Below are 25,979 nucleotides of genomic sequence, written 5' to 3' on the forward strand. Positions count from 1 at the left end.
GTTTGCTGGTCGTTGAGTGAAGGTGGGTCTTAGCGTTGAGATGGAGATCTCTGGGAGAGCTTTTGCTGTTTGATATTACATGGGGCCAGGAGGTCTCTGGTGGATCAATGTCCTGAACATGGCTCTCCCACCTCAGAGGCTCAGGCCTGACACCTGGCTGAAGCACCAAGGCTGTCAGCCACCCAGCTTAGAAGAAAGGTGAGGAAAAAAAAAAAAAGAATGAAAAATAAAATAAAGTTATTAAAATAAAAAAATATTATTAAAAATAAAAAAATAAAAAAGTAATTAAAAAAAAAAGAAAGAGCAACCAAACTAAAAAACATCCACCACTGATAACAAGCACTAAAAGCTATACTAAAAAAAAAAAAAAAAAAAAAGGACAGACAGAACCCTAGAACACATGGTAAAAGCAAAGCTATACAGACAAGATCACACAAAGAAGCATACACATACACACTCATAAAAGGAGAAAAAGGAAAAAAAATATATATATATATAAAAAAAAGGAAGAGGGAAACCCAATCAATAAAGAAATCTACCAGTGATAATAAGCTGTATATACTAAACGAAGATAAATATAAAGCCAGAAACAAATAGATGCAGAAAGCAAACCCCAAGTCTACATTTGATCCCAAAGTCCACCGCTTCAATTGTGGTATGATTCGTTGTGTATTCAGGTATTCCACAGATGCAGGGTACATCAAGTTGATTGTGGGGATTTAATCCGCTGCTCTTGAGGCTGCTGGGAGAGTTTTCCCTTTCTCTTGTTTGTTTGCACAGCTCCCGGGGTTCAGCTTTGGGTTTGGACCCACCTCTGCGTGTAGGTCGCCTGAGGGCGTCTGTTCTTCGCTCAGACAGGACGGGGTTAAAGGAGCAGCTGCTTCGGGGGCTCTGGCTCACTCAGGCCGGGGGGAGGGAGGGGTACGGATGGGGGGCCAGCCTGTGGCGGCAGAGGCCAGCGTGACATTGCAGCAGCCTGAGGCGCGCTGTGCGTTCTTCCGGAGAACTTGTCCCTGGATCACGGGACCCTGGCAATGGCGGGCTGCACCGGCTCCTGGGAGGTGAGGTGTGGATAGTGACCTGTGCTTGCACACAGGCTTCTTGGTGGCTGAAGCAGCAGCCTTAGTGTTTCATGCCCATCTCTGGTGTCCACACTGATAGCCATGGCTCACGCCCGTCTCTGGAGCTTGTTTAGGTGGTGCTCTGAATCCCCTTCCTCGCGCACCCCAAAACAGTGGTCTCTTGACTCTTCGGCAGCTCCAGACCTTTTCCCGGACTCCCTCCCGGCTAGCTGTGGTGCACTAGCCCCCTTCAGGCTGTGTTCACGCAGCCAACCCCAGTACTCTCCCTGGGATCTGACATCCGAAGCCCGAGCCTCAGCTCCCAGCCCCCACCCGCCCCGGCGGGCGAGCAGACAAGCCTATCGGGCTGGTGACTGCTGGTCGGCACCGATCCTCTGTGCAGGAATCTCTCCGCTCTGCCCTCTGCACCCCTGTTGCTGCTCTCTCCTCCATGGCTCCAGAGCTTCCCCCGCCGCCACCCGCCGTCTCCGCCCGCGAAGGGGCTTCCTAGTGTGTGGAAACTTCCTTCTTCACAGCTCCCTCCCAGAGATGCAGGTCCCGTCCCTATTCTTTGTCTCCATTTTTTCTTTTTCTTTTGCCCTACCCAGGTACGTGGGGAGTTTTCTTGCCTTTTGGGAAGTCTGAGGTCTTCTACCAGCGTTCAGTAGGTGTTCTGTAGGAGTTTTTCCACATGTAGCTGTATTTCTGATGTATTTGTGGGGAGGAAGGTGATCTCCACGTCTTACTCTTCCGCCATCTTGAAGCTATCTCTTTAGTTTTTTTATACATTAACTTTTCTCGTGTCTAATTCAGTTACACACAAGTACAATTTTAAATTGTAGTAATAGTTATAGAGATCCTTGTCTTGTTCCTGATTTGAGTGGGAATGTTTCTAGTGTTTCTTTAAATTATCATATGCTGTCTTTGAGTCTGAAATCTATTTTATCAGATTCAGCAAGTGTGTGTTTGGTTCTATTTTACTGAGTCATTTTACTTTTAATCAAGAATAGGTATTCAGTGTTTTCCAATTGCTTTTTATCTACTATAGATAGAATACTGTTTTTCTTTTTTCCTGCTTAGATTTGTTTATTTTATGTATTAAATGGAAATATATCCTAACACTGAAGCTTTCTTTTGTTCCTGGGATAAGCCCTACTTAGTCTTAATATATTATTATTAATTTACTTTTTGAAAAGACTTTATTTTTGGAGCAGTTTTAGGTTCACAACAACATTGAAAGGAAGGTACAGAGACTTCTCATCTGCCTCTAGCCACCACACATGCATAGCCGTCTTCTTTGGTAAAGTCCACATTTTTTCTTTAATGTGACTAAGCCTGAACTGGGATAATTTCCCATTTGCAAAGTTCTGTTTCTGCTAAGTTATTTCTACTAAGTTGTCTTTCTTCATTTCCTGCTTGTCTGCCTCTGTCCACTTCTCCACACCTTTCCCTTAGGGGTAGTTAGTTATGTCCCCTGCAGGGTTGTATGTAGTTAGATTGTAGTGGAATACCATGCAAGGAGTCGATCTTGAATGGTTTTAGGAAATTATGCTTTATTGAAAAAAATAAGCAAGACTCCATCCTCCTCTTTCATCTCACACACTCAAATTAAAAAGAAAAAAAAAAAGGAAAAGGAAAGGAAAAACAAAAGACCTAATAATCTCTTAATAGTTTCTAGCAGTGAATTTATTGCTTTTCTCTGCTTGGAGAAATTGGAGTCATTTCACTTTTTCATGTCCAGTTTGACTGCTTTATTAAAATTCTGTGGAAAATATTTTTACAATGATTTATTTATTACTGTTTTGAAAGTAAAATATTTGCTATGTAGGATGAAAGAGTAATAAATGTGAAGATCTCCTCTCTAATAACTGTTGAGAGGATTAAGCAGAGAATTACAAAAGCTGTGTTTTTTTTTAGTACATTTAATTTCAAGGCCATGTACTCATCTAGTTTAATAAGGATTTTATAAATATTCATCTATTATTTTCTTGCATACTATGCTAGGTAGGAAGTTTAGGTTTTATGTATGTAGGTATTTCATCTGGCATTCAGATTTACTTTCTAGGTATTGCCTTTTCTGTCTTTTCTTAGTTTATCCTGAAATATAAATTTATGGTTCTTGTTTGTCTAAAACTAGTAGTTCATAAAGAAAATCTAGCCATAAAGTGTGTTATTTATATATATAAACGTTATATGACGTTATCAGTGTTGTATTGTTTGTATCACAGTAAAAGAAAAAGTAGGTTTGAGAGTTTGTTAGTATAACTGTGGTTGAAGAGAAGAAAAGAAACTTGCCTAAATGTGAAGAACTGTTCTTCACACATAGAGGTTCTCAATGATTATGCCTAATTTTTTTATGTAATTATAGATATAATGGTGAAATTATTTTGGTTTAAAGGCAGACACAAGATGAAATGAGGCTAACTTTATATATTCTCATATTTCTAGTGTTTATTTTTGTATTGTCTAGCCTATTAATATGTCATTCATCATTGAAATTGAATATGGCCTGATGGATCCTTTCAATCTCATTCATTTACCATTTCAGAGGAGAATTTAAGAAAATCACCATATTGCATAATAAAGAGAATTCTTAATTGCTTTGGTATAGTGAGCCTCAAGATTTATTGTCCCAGGAAACTTCTTTTGGGGTAGTAAATCTTGTTCACTGAAACATGAAGAAATCATTATATCTGGGGCCAAATATATTTTAAACATTTCTATGGACTCACAATTGTTATATGGGGAAATTTCTGTATGTTTGCTCAGTATAAGAGCTCAAAAATTTTTTTACAATTAACATCCAGGAGATAGGTATTAGTAGATTCAGAAGAAAAAATAATTATTGGCCTCTAAAGTGATTAGGAGGCAGTTTCTTTTCTAAAAAAATCTGATAGATTAATTATTCTAATCAACTGTGGTTGTGAATTTACTACAGGTTGACTTATCACACAAGTGTCTTCAATTTCAACTGAACACTTTTTTTTTTAAAGTGTATAACTCTCATCAGTGTGAGCCAATATTTTGGTATTAATGTCTGACCTAGTAGTTTTATTAGAATTTTAAAATGAAAGATTGAAGTTAAATAATAGCTTTTGCCCTTTCTAGTTGCATAGAAAATTAAGTGAGCCTTCTATTGATCATTGTTGAAATGATGGAGGGTACTTAGTTGCAGCACAAGTAACTTTTATAGTACATCTTTTTTTTTTCTAAAGAAAAAAAATTCACTGCCCTCATCACATTGCTTGAAGAGTATAGATAATTAACAATTTCAGGCTTTCTTGAAACCTGCAATTTGTGTTTCAGTTCTCCCCCAAGAACTGAAAAGATGATTATAAATTAGAATGGACTTTGAGACATGGTTGTGAAAATGTAATCTTTTGAGTGGATTAGGAAGACCAGGGACATACATTTTTTAGTTAGATTGTATTTCTTGGTTATCGAACACACATCTAGTCATTTTTATACCCCAAATAGAGCCAGTCTTACCAAAAGTAAAATATAAAAAGAATGTGTCATTGTTGAAGGATTGCAATAAAATTTTAAAATAATTTATAAAATTTCTAGGAAAATAAACTTGGGGCTCCTTATTTTATTTGCTTTACTACTTATGGCAGTAGTAAATATATTTGAATATATATTGTATAATGTTTAGTCATAGAAATTTAGTCTGTGATGATGACCTCACAGGGTGCAAGTGAAGCACTGAAGAACTTGATTGGATTGTAGGGTCACAGATTAACTAATCCTAATATGTGACATAATCCTGTCAATCTAATTAATTGGGTGTGGTTTTACAAATACTTTCAGAAGTCACTTGAGAGAAGCCTTAAACTCATCAGTTCCAGTATGCTTGCTAATAAGGCTTAAGATTCTGAAGACAAATACATGAGAAAAAATTGTAAATCATAGGTGTGATTCTGGTGCATGGATATCTTCCTTGACTTGTGACAGGGTTACGGCATCATAGCTTAGCTTAGCCAACCTTAAATGTGCTCAGAACATTTACATTAGCTTGCAATTGGACAGAATCATCCAACACAAAGCCTACTTTGTAATAAAGTGTTGAATAGCTTATGTAATTTATTGAGTACTGTTTCAAAAGTGAAAAACAGAATGGTTGTGTGGGTACATAAGAGTTCTACGTGTATAAGTTGTTTACCCTCATGATGACTTGGCTGACTAAGAGCTGTGGCTAGCTGCCACTGCCAGCATCACCAGGGAGTATCGTACCATATTTTACTAACCTGGGAAAAGCTCAGAATTCAAAATTCGAAGTACAGTTTCTAGTGAATGTGTATCACTTTCAGACCATCATAAAGTTGAAAAGTAAGTAGAACCATCATAAGTTGGGGACCAGCTATATCTTGTTCTGCAGCTTTAAATAATGAAGTTTCATAATGTTATCAGAGGACTCCCTTGTTCACCCAGAACCATGTTTTGTGTACCTTGTTTTACCAAATAAGATGCTATTAATTATAAGACCATTCCCTTATTTTATGTACCACTGGATTTGAGAGACCTCTGCCAATTAAAATATGCTATATCATCAATTGTAAGATATGTCCTGTTTTCAGAGATGTGAAAAAATATGGGCTGTGAAAAAGGCAAGTATATCTTTCCTGATAGAGAGAGGGACTCCATATTTTCTCCATGCTAGCTCATAAAATTGGTTCAAATAAACCAGGTGTTTGAATAGATTAGGCTGAGATCAGAGCATCTATTTGTTTTTTACTTTGTTTTCCACCAGTGTGTGCCATCAGTCTTGCTTACTTTGTTAAACATGTGTGGAGGTTAGTGGGATATTTAAATGAAGTTTATATGAACACATGGAATGTGGCTATCATAAGTATTATGTGCAGAAGAAACATTTAAGAACAATGGTCATAATCAGAGCAATGTTGTATAGCCAGTGTTTTCTGGGAAGCAATAGTATACTGTTACTATAGAAGACCAGTATAGAATATGGTTGACCCTTGAATTACACAGGGGTTAGGGGCTCTGACTCTCTGTGGAGTCAAAAATTCCAGTATAGCTTTATAGTTGGTCCTCTGTATCCGTGGTTCTGCATCCTTGGATTCAACCACCCACGGGTCATATAGTACTGTAGTACATATTTATTGAAAAATATCCACATGTAAGTGGACCTGCAGGATGGCGGCACACATGAAGAAGAAGACCATGACCCAAATGCTAAAGTCCTTGTTGTGAGTTTGATAGATGGCATTGAAAAATTAGGGTTAAAGTTAGAGTAGCTGGTGGATATGACCAGAGGATTAGGACTCTTTATACAAAAGCAGAAAGTAAAGTCTTGGAAATAGCTGTAAATTGCTATGAGAGTCTACCATCGAGATGAGGATTATGTGGAGGCATGTGTATTAGTTTCATGAGCTCTTTAAGCACCCCTTTTAGAAGTTGCCCTTTTCATTCTTTCTTCTTGGGGCTCTTTAATCCATGAGCCCCACCTGGCCTTCTCTGTTACTGTATCTGTTAGTGTAATAGACTCTTCCTACTTCGAACCTTCCTCTTAACGTCCTTTTCTTTTCTGTAGTTCATTTGAAATGCTAAGAAGTCATTTTAGAAAAAAAAGATGATTTATATCAGTGGTCCCCAACCTTTTTGGTACCAAGGACCGGTTTCTGGAAGCCAGTTTTTCCACGGACACGGGGTGGGGAGGTGGAGGGGCTGGGGGATGGTTCAGGCAGTAATGCAGGCGACGGGGAGCGGCAGATGAAGCTTGTAGCTTGCCTGCCGCTCACCTCCGCTGTGCAGCCCGGTCCCCAGGGGTGGGGACCCCTAATTCGTATTATCCCCTTTTTCTTCTAAAAGTTTATAAAGTATACTTTTGGGGGATACTTAAGGTAAGGAAGAACCGTACTCTAAATATTAAATATCTGCTCTGGTTTACACGTGTTATAATAACAGCTGTATATTTCTTTCTTTTTTTAAAATTTATTTTATTTATTTATTTATGGCTGTGTTGGGTCCTCGTTTCTGTGTGAGGGCTTTCTCTCGCTGTGGCAAGCGGGGGCCACTCTTCATCGCGGTGCGCGGGCCTCTCACCACCACGGCCTCACTTTGTTGCGGAGCACAGGCTCCAGACGCACAGGCTCAGTAACTGTGGCTCACGGGCCCAGCTGCTCTGCGGCATGTGGGATCTTCCCAGACTAGGGCTCGAATCCGTGTCCCCTGCATTGGCAGGCAGACTCTCAACCACTGTGCCACCAGGGAGGCCCAACAGCTGTATATTTCTGAATTAAAATCTTATGGTAATTTGCCATGTTTGTTGAATTATAAACCAAAAGAAAATATGTTGAAGACATTAAAGGAATAGTATCATCTTTTATTTATTTATTTATTTAAATTTATTTATTTTTGGCTGTGTTAGGTCTTCATTGCTGTGCTCAGGCTTTCTCTAGTTGTGGCGAGCGGGAGCTACTCTTTGTTGCGGTGCATGGGCTTGTCATTGTGGTGGCTTCTCATGTTGTAGAGCATGGGCTCTAGGCTCGTGGGCTCAGTAGTTGTGGTTCCCAGGCTCTAGAATGCAGGCTCAGTAGTTGTGGCGCACAGGCTTAGTTGCTGTGCGGCATGTGGGATCTTCCCAGTCCAGGGCTCGAACCCGTGGTTAACCTGACACTTTGAGCTTATTTTCTTAATCTATTGACTTTTTTAATGATAGTATATTTGACTATGTTTTTAGGTGCTTAAAATACAGGAACAATTAGGTGTGATACTTAACCTCACAGAGATTACATTTGAATAGAGGAAGTTAAACTATTAAATGTCGAATCATCTTACTTCTGTACAGACAGAATGTTTTAAAACTAATAGGCTGTGGGAGCACAGGTGGGGGAGATAGACTTGGATGGTGAAGCAGGGTGGAGATAGGATGAGTTAGTTATTGCTTATGTTCAGAAATAAGCCTAAGAGTGTTGTTGTTGTTTTTTTTTTTTTTGAGGAACTGGAGGAAAAAAAACTATGGCTACCCCCTAATTTTGATGGAATGACCAGAAAAACCAAGCTGTAAAAGAACCGAGAATGTATTGATAGTAGCTTTTAGTCCTAGCTGTGTGAGGTGAGATAACTAACTCTACTAAATCCAGATGTGTGGCACGAGGAGGTTCAGAATACCTGGATGTTGCTTTTTGCTGTCTGAGAAGATAGGAATTTAAGTGAAAGCCTTATATAATATGTTTAGGATTCCTTTTAGGCGTATTAGACCAGACTTCTTTATACTGTAGAGTACACAACCTCTGTATCCTTGTTTGGAAATAATGAGAGAGTCTCCCCCAACTTGACCTGTGGGGTTCCCCCCACCCATCTTTTAGACTGATTTCATCTAGGAAAATAAATGAAGTTTTAAATACCCACATTCCTGGGTCACCTTTTCTAAATCTTGGTGTATTGTAAATCAGTGTTTTATCAAGATATAATTAGAATAGATTTTATTACTGATTCTAGGAGGTTCCCAAAGAGACTTTTGAATGTTATTTTCAAGTAGAATATTGAATGACTCATAGTTTTACATACTGAAGAACAAGAGTAATAAATCTAGGATGGCGATATTTTTAGTTTAAGCACATTGCTTTTCCAGTACGTAAAATCTACTTTGCTTATTAGTCTTACCTCTGAAACCTATCATTATGTGTCAAATACCCCATCATAAGCTATGGGCTTCTTCCACTAGTTCTATCCATTCCTTTTCCTCATTCACAAGGATTTTCCTTTCTTTCTCTAGTTGTATCCTTTGCCTTTCTTTTTGCATGTCCTTAGAATTCCTGATCTTAGCCTAGGAACTGAGTGCACATTTATGTCTGCATACGCTATATACACGTGTGCACCCTGTGAGAAGAAGAGCATGACTCACTAGGCTGAAGTAGGATGAGGCCTTTCTGGGAGAGAATATATAGGTAGATGCATAGAAGAGAACTAGTAAGAACTTTAAGTTGGACATAGGAAGCTAATGACAATATAATTAATGAAAGCAAGTGTTCTTTAAAGGTGACATATAAAATTCTAGTGAACCGTGTAATTTCTTTGCTGCACTAAATTGTTGATGAATAACAGTAAGTATAGGAAATAAAACCACTGTAACAGAGGTATAGCATATTTTGCTATTTTGTTCCTGACATATTTTTTTTAATTGAACTATAGTTGATTCATAATATTGTGATTTGAAGTATTTCATACAGTATTCTAGATATAAATCTTAGGGCATATTTTTAAATGACTTTGAACTTTCTGTGCTGTCTTAAAATTGATATAAAGAATAAGGGAAATGTTAAATGCTCTTTATATTGTGGAAAAAAAAGTTTATTTCTTTTTTTTAAAACATCTTTATTGGAGTATAATTGCTTTACAGTGTTGTGTTAGTTTCTGCTGTATAACAAAGTGAATCAGCTACACATATACATATATCCCCATATCTCCTCCCTCTTGCGTCACCCTCCCACCCTCCCTATCCCACCCCTCCAGGTGGTCACAAAGCACCGAGCTGATCTCCCTGTGCTATGCGGCTAGTCTTCCCACTAGCTATCTATTTTACATTTGGTAGCATATATATGTCCATGCCACTCTCTCACTTCGTCCCAGCTTACCCTACCCCCTCCCCATGTCCTCAAGTCCATTCTCTACGTCTGCGTCTTTATTCCTGTCCTGCCCCTAGGTTCTTCAGAACCATTTTGTTTTTTTTTTAGATTCCATATATATGTCTCAGCGTACGGTATTTATTTTTCTCTTTCTGACTTACTTCACTCTGTATGACAGTCTCTAGGTCCATCCACCTCACTACAAATAACTCAATTTTGTTTCTTTTTATGCCTGAGTAGTATTCCATTGTATATATGTGCCACATCTTCTTTATCCATTCATAACAAAGTTTATTTCTTAAAGTCTCATTCCATTTTTCTGGTACTTTATTAGATAAATGACATTTGGTATCCCAGTGTGGGTTGTCCTCGTCCAGAGATATTCAGTTGTCTATTAAAGTTCTCCTGTGTGGTGGCTAACTGTGTCACTTTACCCATTATCTGACAGGGCACCTACGGCATCATTCTACAGTCTGCCACTTCCTGAATAGCCTCTTGGCAGTAATGCCCAATAGGGGAAGTCAGATGCTTTCCTTCTGAGGGGTATGACTTTGAGGACAGTTTAAATTGTATCAACTAGAGAAATACAGTGACAAAAAGTTACTGTAATGAGTTCAGGCAAACTGCATAGTCCCACAAGACTGCCCTTACTTAGACACTGGCTGCAATTTTGGGGGTCCCCAGGGCCACCTTCACTTCAGATCTGCTGGTTACAAATTCTGGGGTCCCTCAGGGACTCCCACAGGTTTGATAATTTGTTAGAAGGCCTTAGAACTCAGAAAAGCACTATTATGATTACAGTTTTACTGTAATGAAAGGATACAAATTAAAATCAGCCAAAGGAAGAGTCTGGTAAGTTTTACTGTAGCAGAAGGATATAAATTAAATCCAGCCAAGGGAAGAGCCTAAGCCTAGTAGGGCAGAATCTGGGAGTGGCCCAAATTCTCTTCAGGGATTCATAGATGGTGTTACCTACTCCTGGCCAAGATGTGTGACACTACTCAGAGTATTGCCTGCTGGGGAACCTCACCCCAGCCTTTGGTGTCCAGAGTTTATATTGCAGATCAGTGACACACTACCAGCATGGCCTGACCTTTAGTGAGTGTTCAGTCCCTCCCAGAGTTTCGGGCTAATACATTTAATCTCCGGTTCCTCTGGAGGTTAGAACTGACATGGTGTGTTTCAAAGCCCCCATCATAAACCATATTGTTAGACTTTCTGGTGGCAAACCCTCCAGGCAGGCAAAGATACTCTTGTCAGGTAGGGCATTCCAAGGGTCTATAGATCACCTCCCAGTAGGGGAGGGCAAAGGCCAGACCTCTCTTTGGGTAAAGTTAATTCTTCAGTACACACCTGTTCAAACAGAGGATGTGTTTTTGAATGAGATCCATTGTTCTGCAATTTACCATATCGCTCTTTGTTTGAAAGTCTTAAATTGTATTTTATAAGTAAATTTGATTTTCCTTTATGCTCACATTGCAAATATTTAATCTCTTCTTTGGTTTCTTTATCTCTCTAATTTTTGTCCCTTTTCTTGTGACATTCAGACAGCCATTTATTTAGTTTGGTTTTATTTTTATTGCATCACTTACGTGTTTATGGCTAAGTATCCATTCTATTCTTGTATTCCTTCTAAAAGTGCTTAATATTCTTCCAAAATTAGTAGGTCATGCTTTTCTACCCATGAAGGAAATGCTCACCTGTACTTCATAGCAGCTGCAATCTGGGTAAACAATCTGGAAAACATTTAGGAGAGGTTGCCCTGAAAAAAAAAAAAAAAAAAAAAAAGAACTTTAAAAACCAGGCTAAGGAAACTTGGACTGCAGGCAGTGAGGAGCATTCAAAGATTTTTACACATGACTGGTACAATAAATTGTTTTAGAAAGGCAGTTCTGGCAGTAGTGAGTAGAAGTAGTTTCTAGGGGAGAAGAAGTTAACCTACAATCACGAAGACCAGTTAGGACCGCGTTACTGTTCTTCCCACTGGAGATCATGGAGGTAGTAAGGGACGGTTTGTGAGGCAGTTATTAACCATGAATGATGATTTTAGCTTTTAAAAACAATCTTACCCCTTTAATAATGTGTGTATGCATTAGATCAACAGCCTTTAAACAGCTCTTAAAATTTTTTATGCTTTCATTTTATACAGCTTCTTGGGATAATACATTCCATGTATTTTCAGCCTGACCTATGCTCATTGACTTTTTTTATCAGTCCTCTCACTGTGCTATTCACTTTATTTTTATTTAGCACGTGTTTGTTGAAGTGAGAGCTTACTCTGCACCAAATTGCTGTAATAGATACTGAAGATACAATGATAATAAGATGTGATTCCTGACATCAAAATCCCCACAGCTCAGTTTGGTAGTTGGACAATTAAACAGGAAAATCCTGTGATGGAGGGGAGCGCTGGGTGCTATGAGGGTATGTTGATGGAGTATATAACCTAGACTAGAGACTAGGAGATTTCTAGGAATGTGACAACCTAGTTTAGAAAAGCCATCAAGAACATGGACTCTGGAGCCAGAATGATTTTGGATTTTACTTCCTTGCTTTGTGACCTTGGGCAGGTTCTAAGCTTCATTCACCTTTAAAATGGGGATAATAATGGTCCCTAATTTCGTAAGATTGTTTTGAAGCTAAAATGAGTTAATAGAGTTATCACTCGGTATCTGCAGGGGACTGGTTGCAGGACCCCTGTGATGCCAAAATCCTGGATGCTTAAGTTCCTTATATAAAATAATGTAGTAAAATTGGCCCTCCATATTTGGGGTTCCACATCTCCGGCTACAGAGAGCCAGTCGTATATGTAAAATGCTTAGAGCAGTGTCTGGCATATGGTATTATATGTGTTACCTCTTCTTCTGCTCCTTCTCTTCTTCTTATCTTCGCCCCCCCAGTGGATAATTAGTACTCAATAAACATTTGAATAAAGCCGTGGATGATAGATGAAATAATTACTTTTCTGTTCTCTCAGAAGTCTTTAAGCATCTCCACTAAAAGCACTTACTATGTGAAATGACTATTTTATGTGTGTTTAGGTCCATATTAACCAGAAGTCATAAACTGGTAGGTCCCAGAAAGATTAAGCTCATGTAAAACTTAAAAAATACTGAGTTTGTTTGTAGATGAAGATGTGCTCTCCAGTTTGTCATAGTTTTTACTAGTCCCCATTATCTTATAACCAGTCCAGTTCAGGTTCATGGCCTGGTACCTACAGGCATTTGAGTTTGGGACCTCCACACTAGATTGGACACTAGCCCTTCCAGGATAGAAACTGATTGATCTCTATTAAATCTCAAACTCTTGATAGAGTGGCTGTCAATTATTGGCACTAAACAAATGTTTGTTGAGTGAATGAATGATTTCTGAATTATGAGATTAAAAAGAAAAACTGGAAATCTGGCAAAAAGAACTTTGATTGTTCCATGAGGGTGAGTTGACTTCTACTTTGTGAAATTGTGAGGGAGTTTTGGTAGAAATAAGACTAACAACCACCAAAAAAATAAAGAAACTGTATTTCCTAGAGAAATTTTGCTTTTAGATTTTCTGATTTGTCAAGTGGGATTCACTAGAATTATTATGCCTGATTTTAATTGCAAGAATACAGGTTAATGAAAGAGCCAATGATAGTGTTCCAGAAGCTATTTATATTTTGATTAGCTAACTTTAATTATATTGTCGTGTAGGCATCACTGGTAAAAAATAGAAATCAAATCATTGTTTTTAAAAGAAGAGAATGATATCAGCTTTTTTGGTGAGCAAGAAATGTGAGTTTTGTAGTGTGATTTTGTGCTGATTAGAGGAGTATTTAGGGTACAGAAGCATTGAATAATCTTTAACTAAATTAGGAGTTATACTTTGGGAATGGAAAAGAATAAATAGTAATAACCAGGTGGGCGGAAGTTTCCATTTTGGGGGGATTGGTAAAACTAAACCTTGAACTTTAGGAGAACTATGAAAGCACATTAAAAAAAGTCAACAGGTAGAAGCTACTGTATTGAGTATTCTCAGGCAATCAGCTGAGGCTACGTGGGGAACATCTGCTCAGAAAATATCTGATGTGAGTAGAATAGTCCAGAACAGAAAGGTGGAGATAGTTTATTCTTTTCTTGTTTTAGAAAAGAATATTATTTTTCTACACTATGCTGAATTGATGTTGCCAATTTGCATTCTCAATTACATTGCAGATTCATTTCCTTCTTCATTGTAGTCTTAAGCTATCATTTTGCTTATTTCTAAAAGGTTCCTTTCTATGCTTTGTAACTTTACAGTTTCTCTTTTGTTTCTTAGGTTTCTAATTTCAAGCCCTTTTGCATTATCTTTCTCTGCTTATGCATTATAATGATTTGGTTTCCAATTACTTCCTGATTCATAGACATATAAAATACCAATTCAAAGTCAATCACCTGGTTATAAGCTTTGTCAGTTCCTCCAGTCTTTGGTTAATGGAAAGTTACATGCCTTCTGCAGGGTATTCAGCTAATGAGATTATATTCATAGGTAAGCAAATTTAAATCTTATAAGTAAAAGTTCATGAAATATCCTGCTTTATTAATAACTATTTGATATATTATGTCTACTATATTACCTTTTATCTAATTATCTTCTAATTTTATCTGGTGGAAAATAATCAAGAAAATTGTAGTTCTGAAACAATGTACCGTAGGATCTTTACCTGAGATTGGGCACATTGAGGGTGGTATGGCCATAGACATCCTAGGATCTTTAGGATAGTTCACCACATACTCCACCTTAAAGCTTCTCCAAGGTGTTGTAATTAAATATTTTTAAAGTAAGATATCTTTAAAAAAATTTTTGCTAGATGTGTTTTAAAAACATCTTTGGTAATTTAAGTAGAACTGTGTTTCTGAAGAAAAACTGGCAGGGAGAAATGGCTAATTACATTATTGCCTTTGATAGCTTTACTGTTAAATTAAAATTAAGGTATTATTTAGGCATATTGGCCTAGGTTGGATCCCCAGTATCCCTAATGCCAACTGGGTTTCTGGCATTGGTAGGCAGTCAGGACGTTCCTTCTTCAGCTACGTTTGGGTCTTGGTCTTAGTGGGAGTGGTCTTCTTCATTGGGTGTACAATCTCAGCCAAAGTGGCTCCTTCTAGTATCTGTGATTACTAAATTCTCTAGGGTTGCCCATAGTTTCTTAAGGTGGAAGTTGATATCGTTGATTTGTGACCTTTCTTCTTTTCTAATTAGTCATTTAGTACAACAGATTTTCCTGTGACACACTTTAGCTGCATCTGTCATATATCCATCTACTGTATTTTCATTGTATGAAATACTTTAAAAATTTCCTTTTGACTTCTTTCTTTTTATTCATGGGTTATTTGGAAGTATGTTATTAAGTTTCTAAACATTGGGGAATTTTCCAGATATCTTTCTCTTACTGATTATTAATTTAATTCATTGTGGTCAGGGAGCATACTTTGTATGACTTTGACCTATAAATGTGTTGTGTGCACTTGGAAAAGGAAAGTATTTTCTCCTATTGTTGGGTACAGTGTTCTATAAAATGTCAGATAGGTCACGTTGTTTCATTGTTGTTACAGTCCTCCATATTCTTTCTGATTTTCTGTCTACATGTTGTAAGTATTTTAAAGACATCTTTACCGTTGCTCTTTGATTCCTCATTCTCTTCCTCCTGACCCCCGCCACCCCAACATCTCCCCTTTTGCCTTTTTGTATTTCAGTTGGAAAAAGTGCTACACTCTTTTCTTCTTCAAGTTCAGTGATTCTTTCCTTTGTTCTATCCAGTCTGTGGATAATCCCATTGATTGTCATTCCCATTGATTAGCATTCTTTTTCTTTGATACTATGGTTTTATTTCTTGCATTTCCATTTGTCTTGTTTTCTATTATTTTCAACTCTTTGGTGAAATTCCACGTTTGCTTATGCATGTTTTCCACCTTTTCCTTTAAAATGTTAAAGTTATTTTAAAATCTTTGTTTGATAATTCCAAAATATGGGCCATCCCTATGTTTTTTTCTATTGACTGCCTTATCTATTGAATGTAGGTCATTTTTTTCTTGCTTTGTATGTGTGTGTGGTAATTTTTGATTGGATGCTGGGCATTTTTTTCTGTATGAACAATATATACTGAGGTAGATGTCTTTGTGCTTAGTAATGGGCGTACCTCTCCTTTAAGTTTAATAAGCTTCATTTGCTGGAGGCGGGGTTAGTGGTTGAATAATCTGTATTTGACATGGGTTTGTATTGCTATATAGTTATCTTCTGTGCTCCGAAGACTTCAGATTCCTTAAGCAGATGACTTCTGTTACTTGAGCTTATTGAGAGAACTGGAGTATAAAATGGGTTTTCTCCAGTGTTCCTGCTTCACTTGTAGCTTTCAGTGGGCTCTGCTTGCCTATACCACATAGTGGTCTATTTTTGTGCTCTTGCATTCTCCCTCATATGTAATTGACTGTTTCTTGTCACTCAGTGCCTGATTTGTGCAGACTGTGGGGTTTTGTTAGTTTTCCTCCTCAAGCCTTGCTGTTAAGCAGACCCTGAGCACCTGAGTCTCAGGGATGGGTTTCCCCTCAGTGGGCTGACCTCTCCCTCTTGGCAGCTGAATTTTGCCTTGCATAGGTGGGATGTTTTGGCAGGAGCAAGTTTTTCTCCTTTTTATCAATATACTATCCTTGGACCAAGGCTGTTTCTGGACCCGTGTGTAGCTGCAGACGACTTTATCCTCAGATGGCCTTTACTTCATATCAGGAAGGGTCTGGAAAGGATTTTATGTCTGTTTGCAACTACGATGAGGCTTTCTCATCTTTCTTGTGCTACCCCTGGTCTTTCCTGTGAATCCTGATAGAAACCTGGGGAATAGAGCTAGTGAGTAGGTTTGGAGTCCTCTTGTGTTTGGGACTTCCAGGGATTCTATACTGTTATACTAACCCACACTTGGTTTTTAAGAATTGAACAAACTTTCAGTTTTACTTTGTACCCACTTTTGTGGCTGCCATTTTTTCCTCTTATGCTCTTCCAAAGGTGAATGGGTTCATGTGTCTCATCTTTCTTTGGAGGGCCTGGGATTCAGTTTACCTGATTTTGTGGAGACCTCAACCCTCTAAACCTTAACAAAAGCTATGATTTTATAGATTGTCTGCTTTTTAAAAATTTATTGTCAGGTTAGACATGTTTTACACCGTAAGTAAAAGTGGAACTTCCCCATAAAACGCTTTTAAAAGATAACCTTAGGGACTTCCCTGGTAGCGCAGTGGTTAAGAATCCGCCCGCCAGTGCAGGGTACATGGGTTCGATCCCTGGTCCGGGAAGATCCCACATGCCACAGAGCAACTAAGCCTGTGCACCGCTAGCCTGCGAGCCACAACTACTGAGTCCGCGTGACTAGAGCCCGTGCTCCGCAACAAGAGAAGCCACCGCAATGAGAAACCTGCGTACTGCGATGAGAAACCTGCGCTCCGCAAAGAAGAGGGGCCCCCGGTGGCCGCAACTAGAGAAAGCCTGTGTGCAGCAACGAAGACCCAACACAGCCATAAAGAAAGAAAGAAAGGAAGGAAGGCAAGAAGGAAGGAAAGAAAGAAAGAAAGAAAAAGAAAAAAAAGGGGTAACCTTAAAGGTGGTGAACACTTTGAAGATTATGAATACAGACCTAAGGAATGGATGAGGGGGGAAAAACTTTGCTAATGTTATTCAGACGGTACTTGTAGCTTAAGATAACATCTGTAGTGACGGTCTCATGTATAATTTGAAGTATGCTATAACTCAGAGACAGCAGTGAAAATAATGGAAATGTGTTAAGTGACTTTAAATATTGGCTCTAACGATAAAGACACTGATATATAGAAGATGCTCATAACAAGTTTGGATAAATTTTCTTTCAGGAATTATGATTGGAAAAAAGCAATATTTTAAATTTAACATATTATTTTATATATGTGATTTCTTTCTTTTTTAAAAAAAATTTATTTATTTATTTATGGCTGTGTTGGGTCTTCGTTTCTGTGCGAGGGCTTTGTCTAGTTGTGGCGAGCGGGGGCCGCTCTTCATCGCGGTGCACGGGCCTCTCACTATCGCGGCCTCTCTTGTTGCGGAGCACAGGCTCCAGACGCGCAGGCTCAGTAGTTGTGGCTCACGGGCCCAGTTGCTCCGTGGCATGTGGGATCCTCCCAGACCAGGGCTCGAACCCCTGTCCCCTGCACCAGCAGGCAGACTCTCAACCACTGCGCCACCAGGGAAGCCCCTATATGTGATTTCTGATATGAATAAATGAATTATATAAATTGAGAAAATTTTTAGATTTTATTGCTGAAAAAAACACCCGAAGAATTTTACCTCCCTTTGTATGTATCTTATTCATATAGTACATGCTACAATACATTTAAAGTCTGTACTTTTTAAATGATGATTGGAGGACCTATATACGTGGGAAGTTTCAGAAGTCTTTGAGGCATTTGTTTCAGAGAGTCAGAGACTTTCTCTGGTTATTTCCTTTTTTTTTTTTTTTTTTAATAAATTTATTTATTTCTTTTATTTATTTCTTTTTGGCTGCATTGGGTCTTCATTGCTGCACGCGGGCTTTCTCTAGTTTTGGCGAGCGGGGGCCACTCTTCGTTGCGGTGTGCGGGCTTCTCATTGCCATGGCTTCTCTTGTTGCGGAGCACGGGCTCTAGGCGCATGGGCTTCACTAGTTGTGGCACGCGGGCTCAGTAGTTGTGGCGCATGGGCTTAGTTGCTCTGCGGCATGTGGGATCTTCCCAGACTAGGGATGGAACCAGTGTCCCCTGCATTGGCAGGCAGATTCTTAACCACTGCGCCACCAGGGAAGTCCCCTATTTCCTTATTTTTAATTAAAGTCTGATTGAAATCTGTTCTGAGTGATTTTACTTTTTTAGCTGTCTGACTTGAAGCTAGTCACTTAATTGCTGATGGTCTCAGTTTCCTTTTCTGGTGAAGTGAATAGTAATATAAAATTCAAAATTATACATCTCATGAGGAGTTGTGTGTTCTGAATGATGTACATATATTAAGAACCAAGCACAACAACACTTTATAGTAGGTCTTTAATATATGCTAGGTAATATTGTATATGTATTAAGTAAAGAAAGAAATATTGTCTAGAGTAATCAATAAGCAGTAAAACGAGTGAAAACAAGCAGTATTTCTTCTTTTGACCTAAGAAGTTTCAAGTCCCTTAAATTCTCTGATTCTTAAAAAGTTAGAGTAAAATAAAAAGACTGCATTTCTGCAGCAGGTAACATCATGTTATCTAGAGTCTTGCCAACACTATACTTTATACTGTTAACTTTATATATACTTTATCTACAGGGATGGTCCAGTATATGAATCGGAGAAAGATGGTCTAAGAATGGAAAAGCTATGTTTACTTGCCGTAAATGATGTACCTACAATAAAAGAACAAATTGTTTAACCTTTGAAAAATGTTTTTTAAAAAGATAATTGTGGCATTTTGTTTTTATTGCTTCATTCCTCAGCAGGATTTTATGCTATGAATTTAGTAGGTTACCTTTTCTTACATGATGAAGTACAAGAATTATCAATTTTACACATTTTTTTTTCTTGTTTGACCCTTTACCCATCATTAGTTCATTATAAGAAATCAGTACTTTTAATCCATATTGAACTTTTACTTCAGCAATTTCCTCCTCAGATGGGTAGGTCATTTAAACCTATGAATGAATTGGAGATCAATTTCAGATTTGGTCTGAAATTTTTACCTGTTTGGCCAAACTCTGGATAATATGGCTCTAGGAGTCCCAGTCTGCAAGCTCCCCACTTTTTTAGTGTCATTAAGACGAAAGAACAAAACACAACAAAAGAGAAAATATCAAGAGCATTACAGTTGAAAAAAAATTGTGGTAAAATATGCATAGCATAAAATTGACCATTTAATCATTTTTAAACATACATTTCAGTGGTTTTAAGTACATTCACATTGTTGTGTAACCATTGCCATCATTTATTTCCAGATCTTTTTCATCTTTCCAAACTGAAACTCTGTACCCATCAACCGCTAACACCTCGTTCTCTCCTCCCCAAGACTCTGTAATTTCTGTCCCCATGAATTTGACTAAGGAGCATTACAGCTTTAAGGAAGTGTAGATTATTCAAACTCAAATTGGTCTTAAAGCAGTTAGAAACTGAGATTGCTCTTACTTTTCTTTGCTGAACTGCCCCCAGTTTAGAGAAATTACAGATTTCGAGGGATGAAATGGCAGAGAAGATGAAGTCACAGTTTGGGAGGAGAATCACAGATCTTGTGGCATGTGCAATATACTGGAAATTTTGGTTGTTGCTTTTGGAATGCAAATCTGCCTTTAAGTGTAGTGGTTTTTTAGAGGATGTGATTGTGATGAAAGATTGTGATTGAGTAACACACAGCATATCCAAAATTTTGGTGGAACATATTTGAATCCCAGAACTATCCTAAATGTTTTTTGGCAGTTGGCCAGACTCTGGGTAGCATGACATTATTACCTGGCTCTGTGAAAGTATCTTCTGCTCTCTTCCCTGAGATGCAGAAAATCAGTGTGTAGGTCCTCACTCAGTGATGCATATGTTCAATTCTTCAGAATAATATAAAAATCCGTGGAAGAGAAGCGTTTAAAACTACTTGTTCTGAACTAATTGAAGAGCATTGGATCTGTAACTCTGCTTTTCAGTAGATATGGCATTGAAAAAACTTGTTATTTGTATTTCATGCTGTGTATTCCTTGCAATGCAATTTTTTGCTTGAAAAAAATGTAATAAAGACAAAAAATGAGGCAAAAAGTAGGACAAAAAGAAAGGTTAAATTTTTCTGCTTGAAGGTTTGGGGAAAACACAGATAATGCATTTTGGGGCTGTGATCCCCATGTTTGAGCTAGCTTGTTTTTACAGATTCTCAGAGAATCTTATCCCGGCTCCATCTATCCCCAAACAAGATTCTCTGCTCTCTCCTTTTTTGTGTATGTTTATTTTTATTCCCTGTATTTATTACTTCCCAGAGTTTCTACTTTGGTTTTGGTTTTGGCCTATGCCTTCCTTCCTTTTATGCTGGCTCAGCAAAGTGCATTTAAAAATATGTTTTGTAACTGGAAGTTTGTACCTTTTGACCACCGTCGTAAGATAAATAAGTACTAGGGATGTAATATACAACATGACTAATATAATTAACACTGCTGTATGTTATATATGAAAGTTGTTAAGAGCGTGAATCCTGAGTTCTCATCACAAGGAAAAAATATATTTTTATTTTGTATCTCTATGAGATGATGGATGTTCACTAAGCTTATTGTGGTCATCATTTCATGATGTATGTAAGTCACATCATTATGCTGTACACCTTAAATTCATACAGTGCTGTATGTCAATTATATCTCAATAAAACTGGAAGAAGAAAAAGTTTTTTTTTAATATTTTATCCATCATTTTGGTTATTGTAGTTAGGACTGTTGTTCGAGATATCTAGCCTGCCATGGAATGGAAACCTGCATATATTAAAAAGTAATCTTACAATATGTTAACCTAGATCCCTCTGGATCACCCCTCTCCCCCATTTTGTATTTCCATTTTTAAAGCTTATGTATTAAGAAGTTCTTATAAAGCTTACAAAAAATTTAAAACCTTTTAAAGTGATTATTGTGTTTCTAAAAATTTGTGTGTTTATTTTATAGCTACTTGAAGGAAATTTTGCCAAAGAAGTCAGCCATGAAATGGACGGTCTCATTTTCCAGCCCACTGGAGTAAGTACCTTTGTCTCTGTGTGCATGTGTGTGTGTAGTGTGTATGTATATCCATGTACGCCCATGCATGTTTATATAAAGTACATTTTCCTTAGATATATTTACTTAGGATTGATTACTGCTATAATCACTGCTTTTCCTTAAAACCAGTTTTCATTATAAAATAAAATATTTCGTTTATACTAAATACATATAATAGTACAATGAACAGTTGTTTGCTTTTCACTTAGCTTAGGAAGTAAATATGGCTGATCGTTATTTTTCAAGGAAGTTGTTAGTCTTTTAATATAATTAGTTTTCTTACTACTCTTGCAGAATGAATGGTGTGTTTCTTTACTAGAAATCTACCAATAACCTTATATAAATAAATGCTTATTTCTTTCTGTAGCCCAGTATATCTTTAAGTATTAATATTTTTAAAACTTCATTTTGCCATGGATGAGTAAAATTCAGAGTTATCAGTATTTGAAGAAAACCACAATTCTTTGCATATTTATTCCATGTCAGATTTCTGAAACTCACTGAAGAACTTTTCACCAACTTAATGGTCAAATCACATATTAGGAGTAATTGTGTTTTACTGATGGTAAGGCTTCTCTCCCTCCACATCATTGATGTTTTTGGCCACATAATCCTTTGCTGCGGGGAGCTGTCCTGTGCGTCGTAGGATGTTTCGCAGCATCTTTGGTCTGTACTTACCAGGTGCCAGTATTACTTCTCCCTCCCACCCCTCCAGCTTGTGACAACCAAAAATATACACATTCACTGCCTCATTTCCCCTGAAGGGCAAATTTGCCTTCACTTGAGAACCTGTGCTCTGTGGGGCAATGCTTTTCAAAAATGTGGCCTGTGGACAAGGTAGCATTAGCACCACCCAGAAAGTTGTTATAAATGTCACTCACCACAGACCTACTGATGAGAAACTGCTGGGAATGGAGTCCAGCAATTTGTGCTTTCGCAGGCTTTCCCAGTGACTCTGATGCGTTTTCAAGTAGGAGAACCACTGCTCTTATAGGAAAGAGTTGTATTTCATGTGCCACACCTTGTCATAAGCTTCATTTTGCCTTCACTAACTCTATCCTTAGAAATTAGGGTGCAGGCTAGTTGTCAGGTTATGTAGAGACACATCAAACTGGGTACCTGGAGAAAAGGGAAGGAGGCTGTAATATTTTTGAACATTATGTATTACACACTGTATTATATATGCTTTACGTATATAGTAAAACTCTGCTATTATGCAAATTTAGGTATAATGTGGTATGTGATTAGCTTCTGTCTTCTGCCCAGCCCCCCTTGCCAAACAGGTGGAGGGAAGAATCTTTTGTGGTCGAAGGAGGAGGAGATGGAGGAGAGTTAGAGGCTGGGGACAGAAATAGCAGAAAATACTTTTAGGAAGATAGACATTAGATCTTTGAGTTCCAGTATTTTCTAAGCCTAATCTCCCTGGATTGAAAGAAATAAAATTTAATTATAACAGGAATTACAGTGTTTCATTCTGTTAAACTCATGGTGATTCAGACCCATGCATGTATGAGATTTTGGTATATATAAGAGAAATGGCCTGACAGGTGAGTCTTGTGATGTCTAGTGTATTAAGTTGGTTTATCAGTCTGTCCCTCTTCTAGTTACCACACTTGTTATTACGATGACTTCATAATTGATTTTCTTAAGTATTTGTGGACATTTGGTTTAACATAAAAGTTTCAATCAGTTTGTCAGGTTACCCAAAAATTCTTGTTGGAGAATTTGAAGTTAGATTAATTTGGAGAAAATCAGTGTTTTTACAATGTTAAATTGCCTTCTCAATGAATAAGGTAGAGCTCTTTTCAGGTCTTTTACTGTTCTCCAATCCAGTTTAAGTTTTTAATTGTTGTTGTTAGTCTAATTTCTAGATATATTATTTTCTATTTTTATAGTAAATGCTATCTTTTAAAATTTGGTACTTCTAGTGTATTGTCACATTGCTGACTGACTTATGTTGTTGGTTCAACAGTCTTTCTGAACACTCTTAGTTCAAACAGTTGTCTAATTTTATGTATTGGCCAGGACTTCAAGTACTGGCTTAGATATTACTCTCATTGGATGGAGGAGAGGGAGACATTTACACCTTATCCTCAACCTCAAAGGCAATGTGGCTAAATTTTCTCTATTAAGTATGTTTTTGTAGATTTCTTTTAGATACCTTTTATCATGTTAAGAAATTTTTGTTTTTACGGAGGTTTTACAAAGTTTTTTTTTTTTTTTTTTCAATCAGAAATACCAGGTTTTGGGAGTTAACAAATGCCTTTTCTGTATCCATTGAAGTTATCATGTCATTTTCCTTTTAATGACTTTCATGTAGTAAATTACAGTGACTTTTTCATGTTGACCCATCCTTACATTCTGGGATATGCTACTCGATCATGATATATATATAATTTTTAATACGCCTTTGGATCTGGGTATACTAGTTTCGTGAGGATTTCTGCCACCTTATTTCTTACAGTTTCTTTCTCTTTTTTTGTGTATTCAAAATACAGAAGGTAATACTATTATGGACAAATTATCTGAGTTCCAAGTAATATGTAATAATACACACCCATGATTTTAAAAGTCAATTAAAATATCATGGTTTACCCTGAAAAGTAGAGCAGTCCCCTCCTACCCTTCCCTACACCCAGAGTGCCTCGTAGGAGGCAGTCATTTTCTGCTTTAGGCTGGCCCCCGCCCCCATTTCTACAAAATCTATTATGTTGCTCTCTCTTAGTCTTCTGTTTCTTGGTGATCTGCTTACTTTCTGTTATTGAAGAACAGGATTGTGCTCTCTAACCCCACCAACGCTCCCTCACCCTCCTCCTTCTGTCATCCCCTTATAATTGTATCACATACCTGGTCAAATGAATGTTCAGTATTTGTATTTCTATGGTGACATAAATATTGTTCACATCTGAGTCATTAAGTAGTATAGTATATTTTCTTCCTTAGAAGACTTTTTTCACCTAGAGTTAGGAATTGCCTTATATTTTCAATTGTTATGATTATCATTACTTCTTTCCTTAAACTCGCTAAAAGAACTGTTAATTTTTTTTTCTAATACAGTCAAATTTATCAGGTAATATCTAGTCCAGTATTTACGTGAAGGCAATCCTCCTGAAGCCCTCCATTCTGTAGTCCGGCTGCATAGCTTTTTCTCTGTCTTATCTTGGGACTTCCCACCTTGCAGAAGAAAATAAGTTACATTTCTTTATTATTAAAATGAAATCTCTCTGCCCCTTCTTTCCTCCCCCTTCTGAATCACAGTGCATTGCAAAATTGCAAAGATCCCTTTTTACTTCCTAGATTCTTCCCTTTTATAATTGTGCCCTGAGATTTTAAACTTAATCTATTCAAAGCGTCCTGATTCTAATCACCAGATTCTAGAAAGGTGAAATTCTGCTGAATTCATAGACTGACCCTATGTTTTGTGAATTTGCTGCTTTCATGACTACCTGTTGATGTTGGTGAAGATAGGTATTGCTCAGTCAGTTACCCCTGTTAGTCTGATGGTGGTATTTTAGGGAAAAGTAGTTGCTAGGTTTCTTCCATGTCATCTTAGACATGAACACTTAATCTTGTAGCTCTTGAGGCAATACGCACACATAACATACACATCACAGAGGCACTCTTCTATCATTACTTTTAGGCTGGCTTGGTCAGGGTGATTTCTAGCCCCATAACACCTTTGTCTAGAATGAAATCTTTCCCACGGCAGTCTAGGTCCTGGTCACCAATGCATGCCTTCCCCTTCCCTGATATGGGGTTTCTCAGGTTCTCTGATCCAGCTGATCTCATTGTGAGGCCACCTACCCAAGAGAGATGTAATATTGTGACTGAAAAGAGAAGCTTTGGGGCCTTAATGAGATCTTGGATTCCTGTGCATACTCAAGTCTCTCCCTGCTCTCCATTCCATAGGACCTAGAGGGGAAGGGTTTGCTTTTGTGAAGCCAAAAGTAATGCTTTTTCTCTCTTTCCTCTGGAACACTTGCTACTTAATTGCCAAATACCTTTAGAACTAACAGGATCACTTAAATGATTATTCTCAAAGCAGAAAAGATCTCCTTCAAGATGCCTTGCTGTTTCTTACCCTAGGTAGAGAAGTAACTACCACCTCATAAGGGACCTGTTAGTGATGTTTTCATCTCACAAAAACTCTGGGCTTCTCTAAGGTGATTAATCCTTTCCTTTCTTATTTATCTGTAAATATCCAGTGTCTAGGATAGTGCTTGGCCCAACAGGTCTTAGAAAATGTTTGTTAAAGAAACAAATGCATTCTCATGTTTTTCCTTAGCCTTTCAGATTTGAGTGGTTCTGTATTTTACTAATGTAGGCAACATCTTTTACATTTATAGCTATTTTATCTTCCTTTTTGCATATATATATATATTATATATATATATATAATATATATATATAAAATCTAATTTATGCTGTATCTCTTTTTCATTTAAGAAACTTTTCATTGACCTTGTTTAAATTCCCACTGTTTCCTTGCAAAGAGTCCAGAATGCAAACATCCATTCTTCATGGAACAATAACACAAGCTTTGATACTTTCATATTCTCCTCAGAGACTTCCCAGTGGGT

General features: G+C 37.6%; 1 protein-coding gene across 5 annotated transcripts in view; it reads left to right on the forward strand.

The window, feature by feature from the left end:
• The window catches only part of RNGTT (RNA guanylyltransferase and 5'-phosphatase), a 323,844-nt gene that overhangs the window by 100,300 nt on the left and 197,565 nt on the right, over positions 1-25,979 (forward strand). For all 5 annotated transcript variants that reach the window (XM_036871771.1, XM_036871768.1, XM_036871767.1 and 2 more), the window contains exon 12: positions 21,310-21,378. In XM_036871771.1, the coding sequence (XP_036727666.1) occupies positions 21,310-21,378 (69 nt within the window). The remainder of the gene's footprint in view (positions 1-21,309; positions 21,379-25,979) is intronic.

This window comes from Balaenoptera musculus, chromosome 12 (genome assembly GCF_009873245.2).
Source record: "Balaenoptera musculus isolate JJ_BM4_2016_0621 chromosome 12, mBalMus1.pri.v3, whole genome shotgun sequence".
NCBI classification, from domain to species: domain Eukaryota; kingdom Metazoa; phylum Chordata; class Mammalia; order Artiodactyla; family Balaenopteridae; genus Balaenoptera; species Balaenoptera musculus.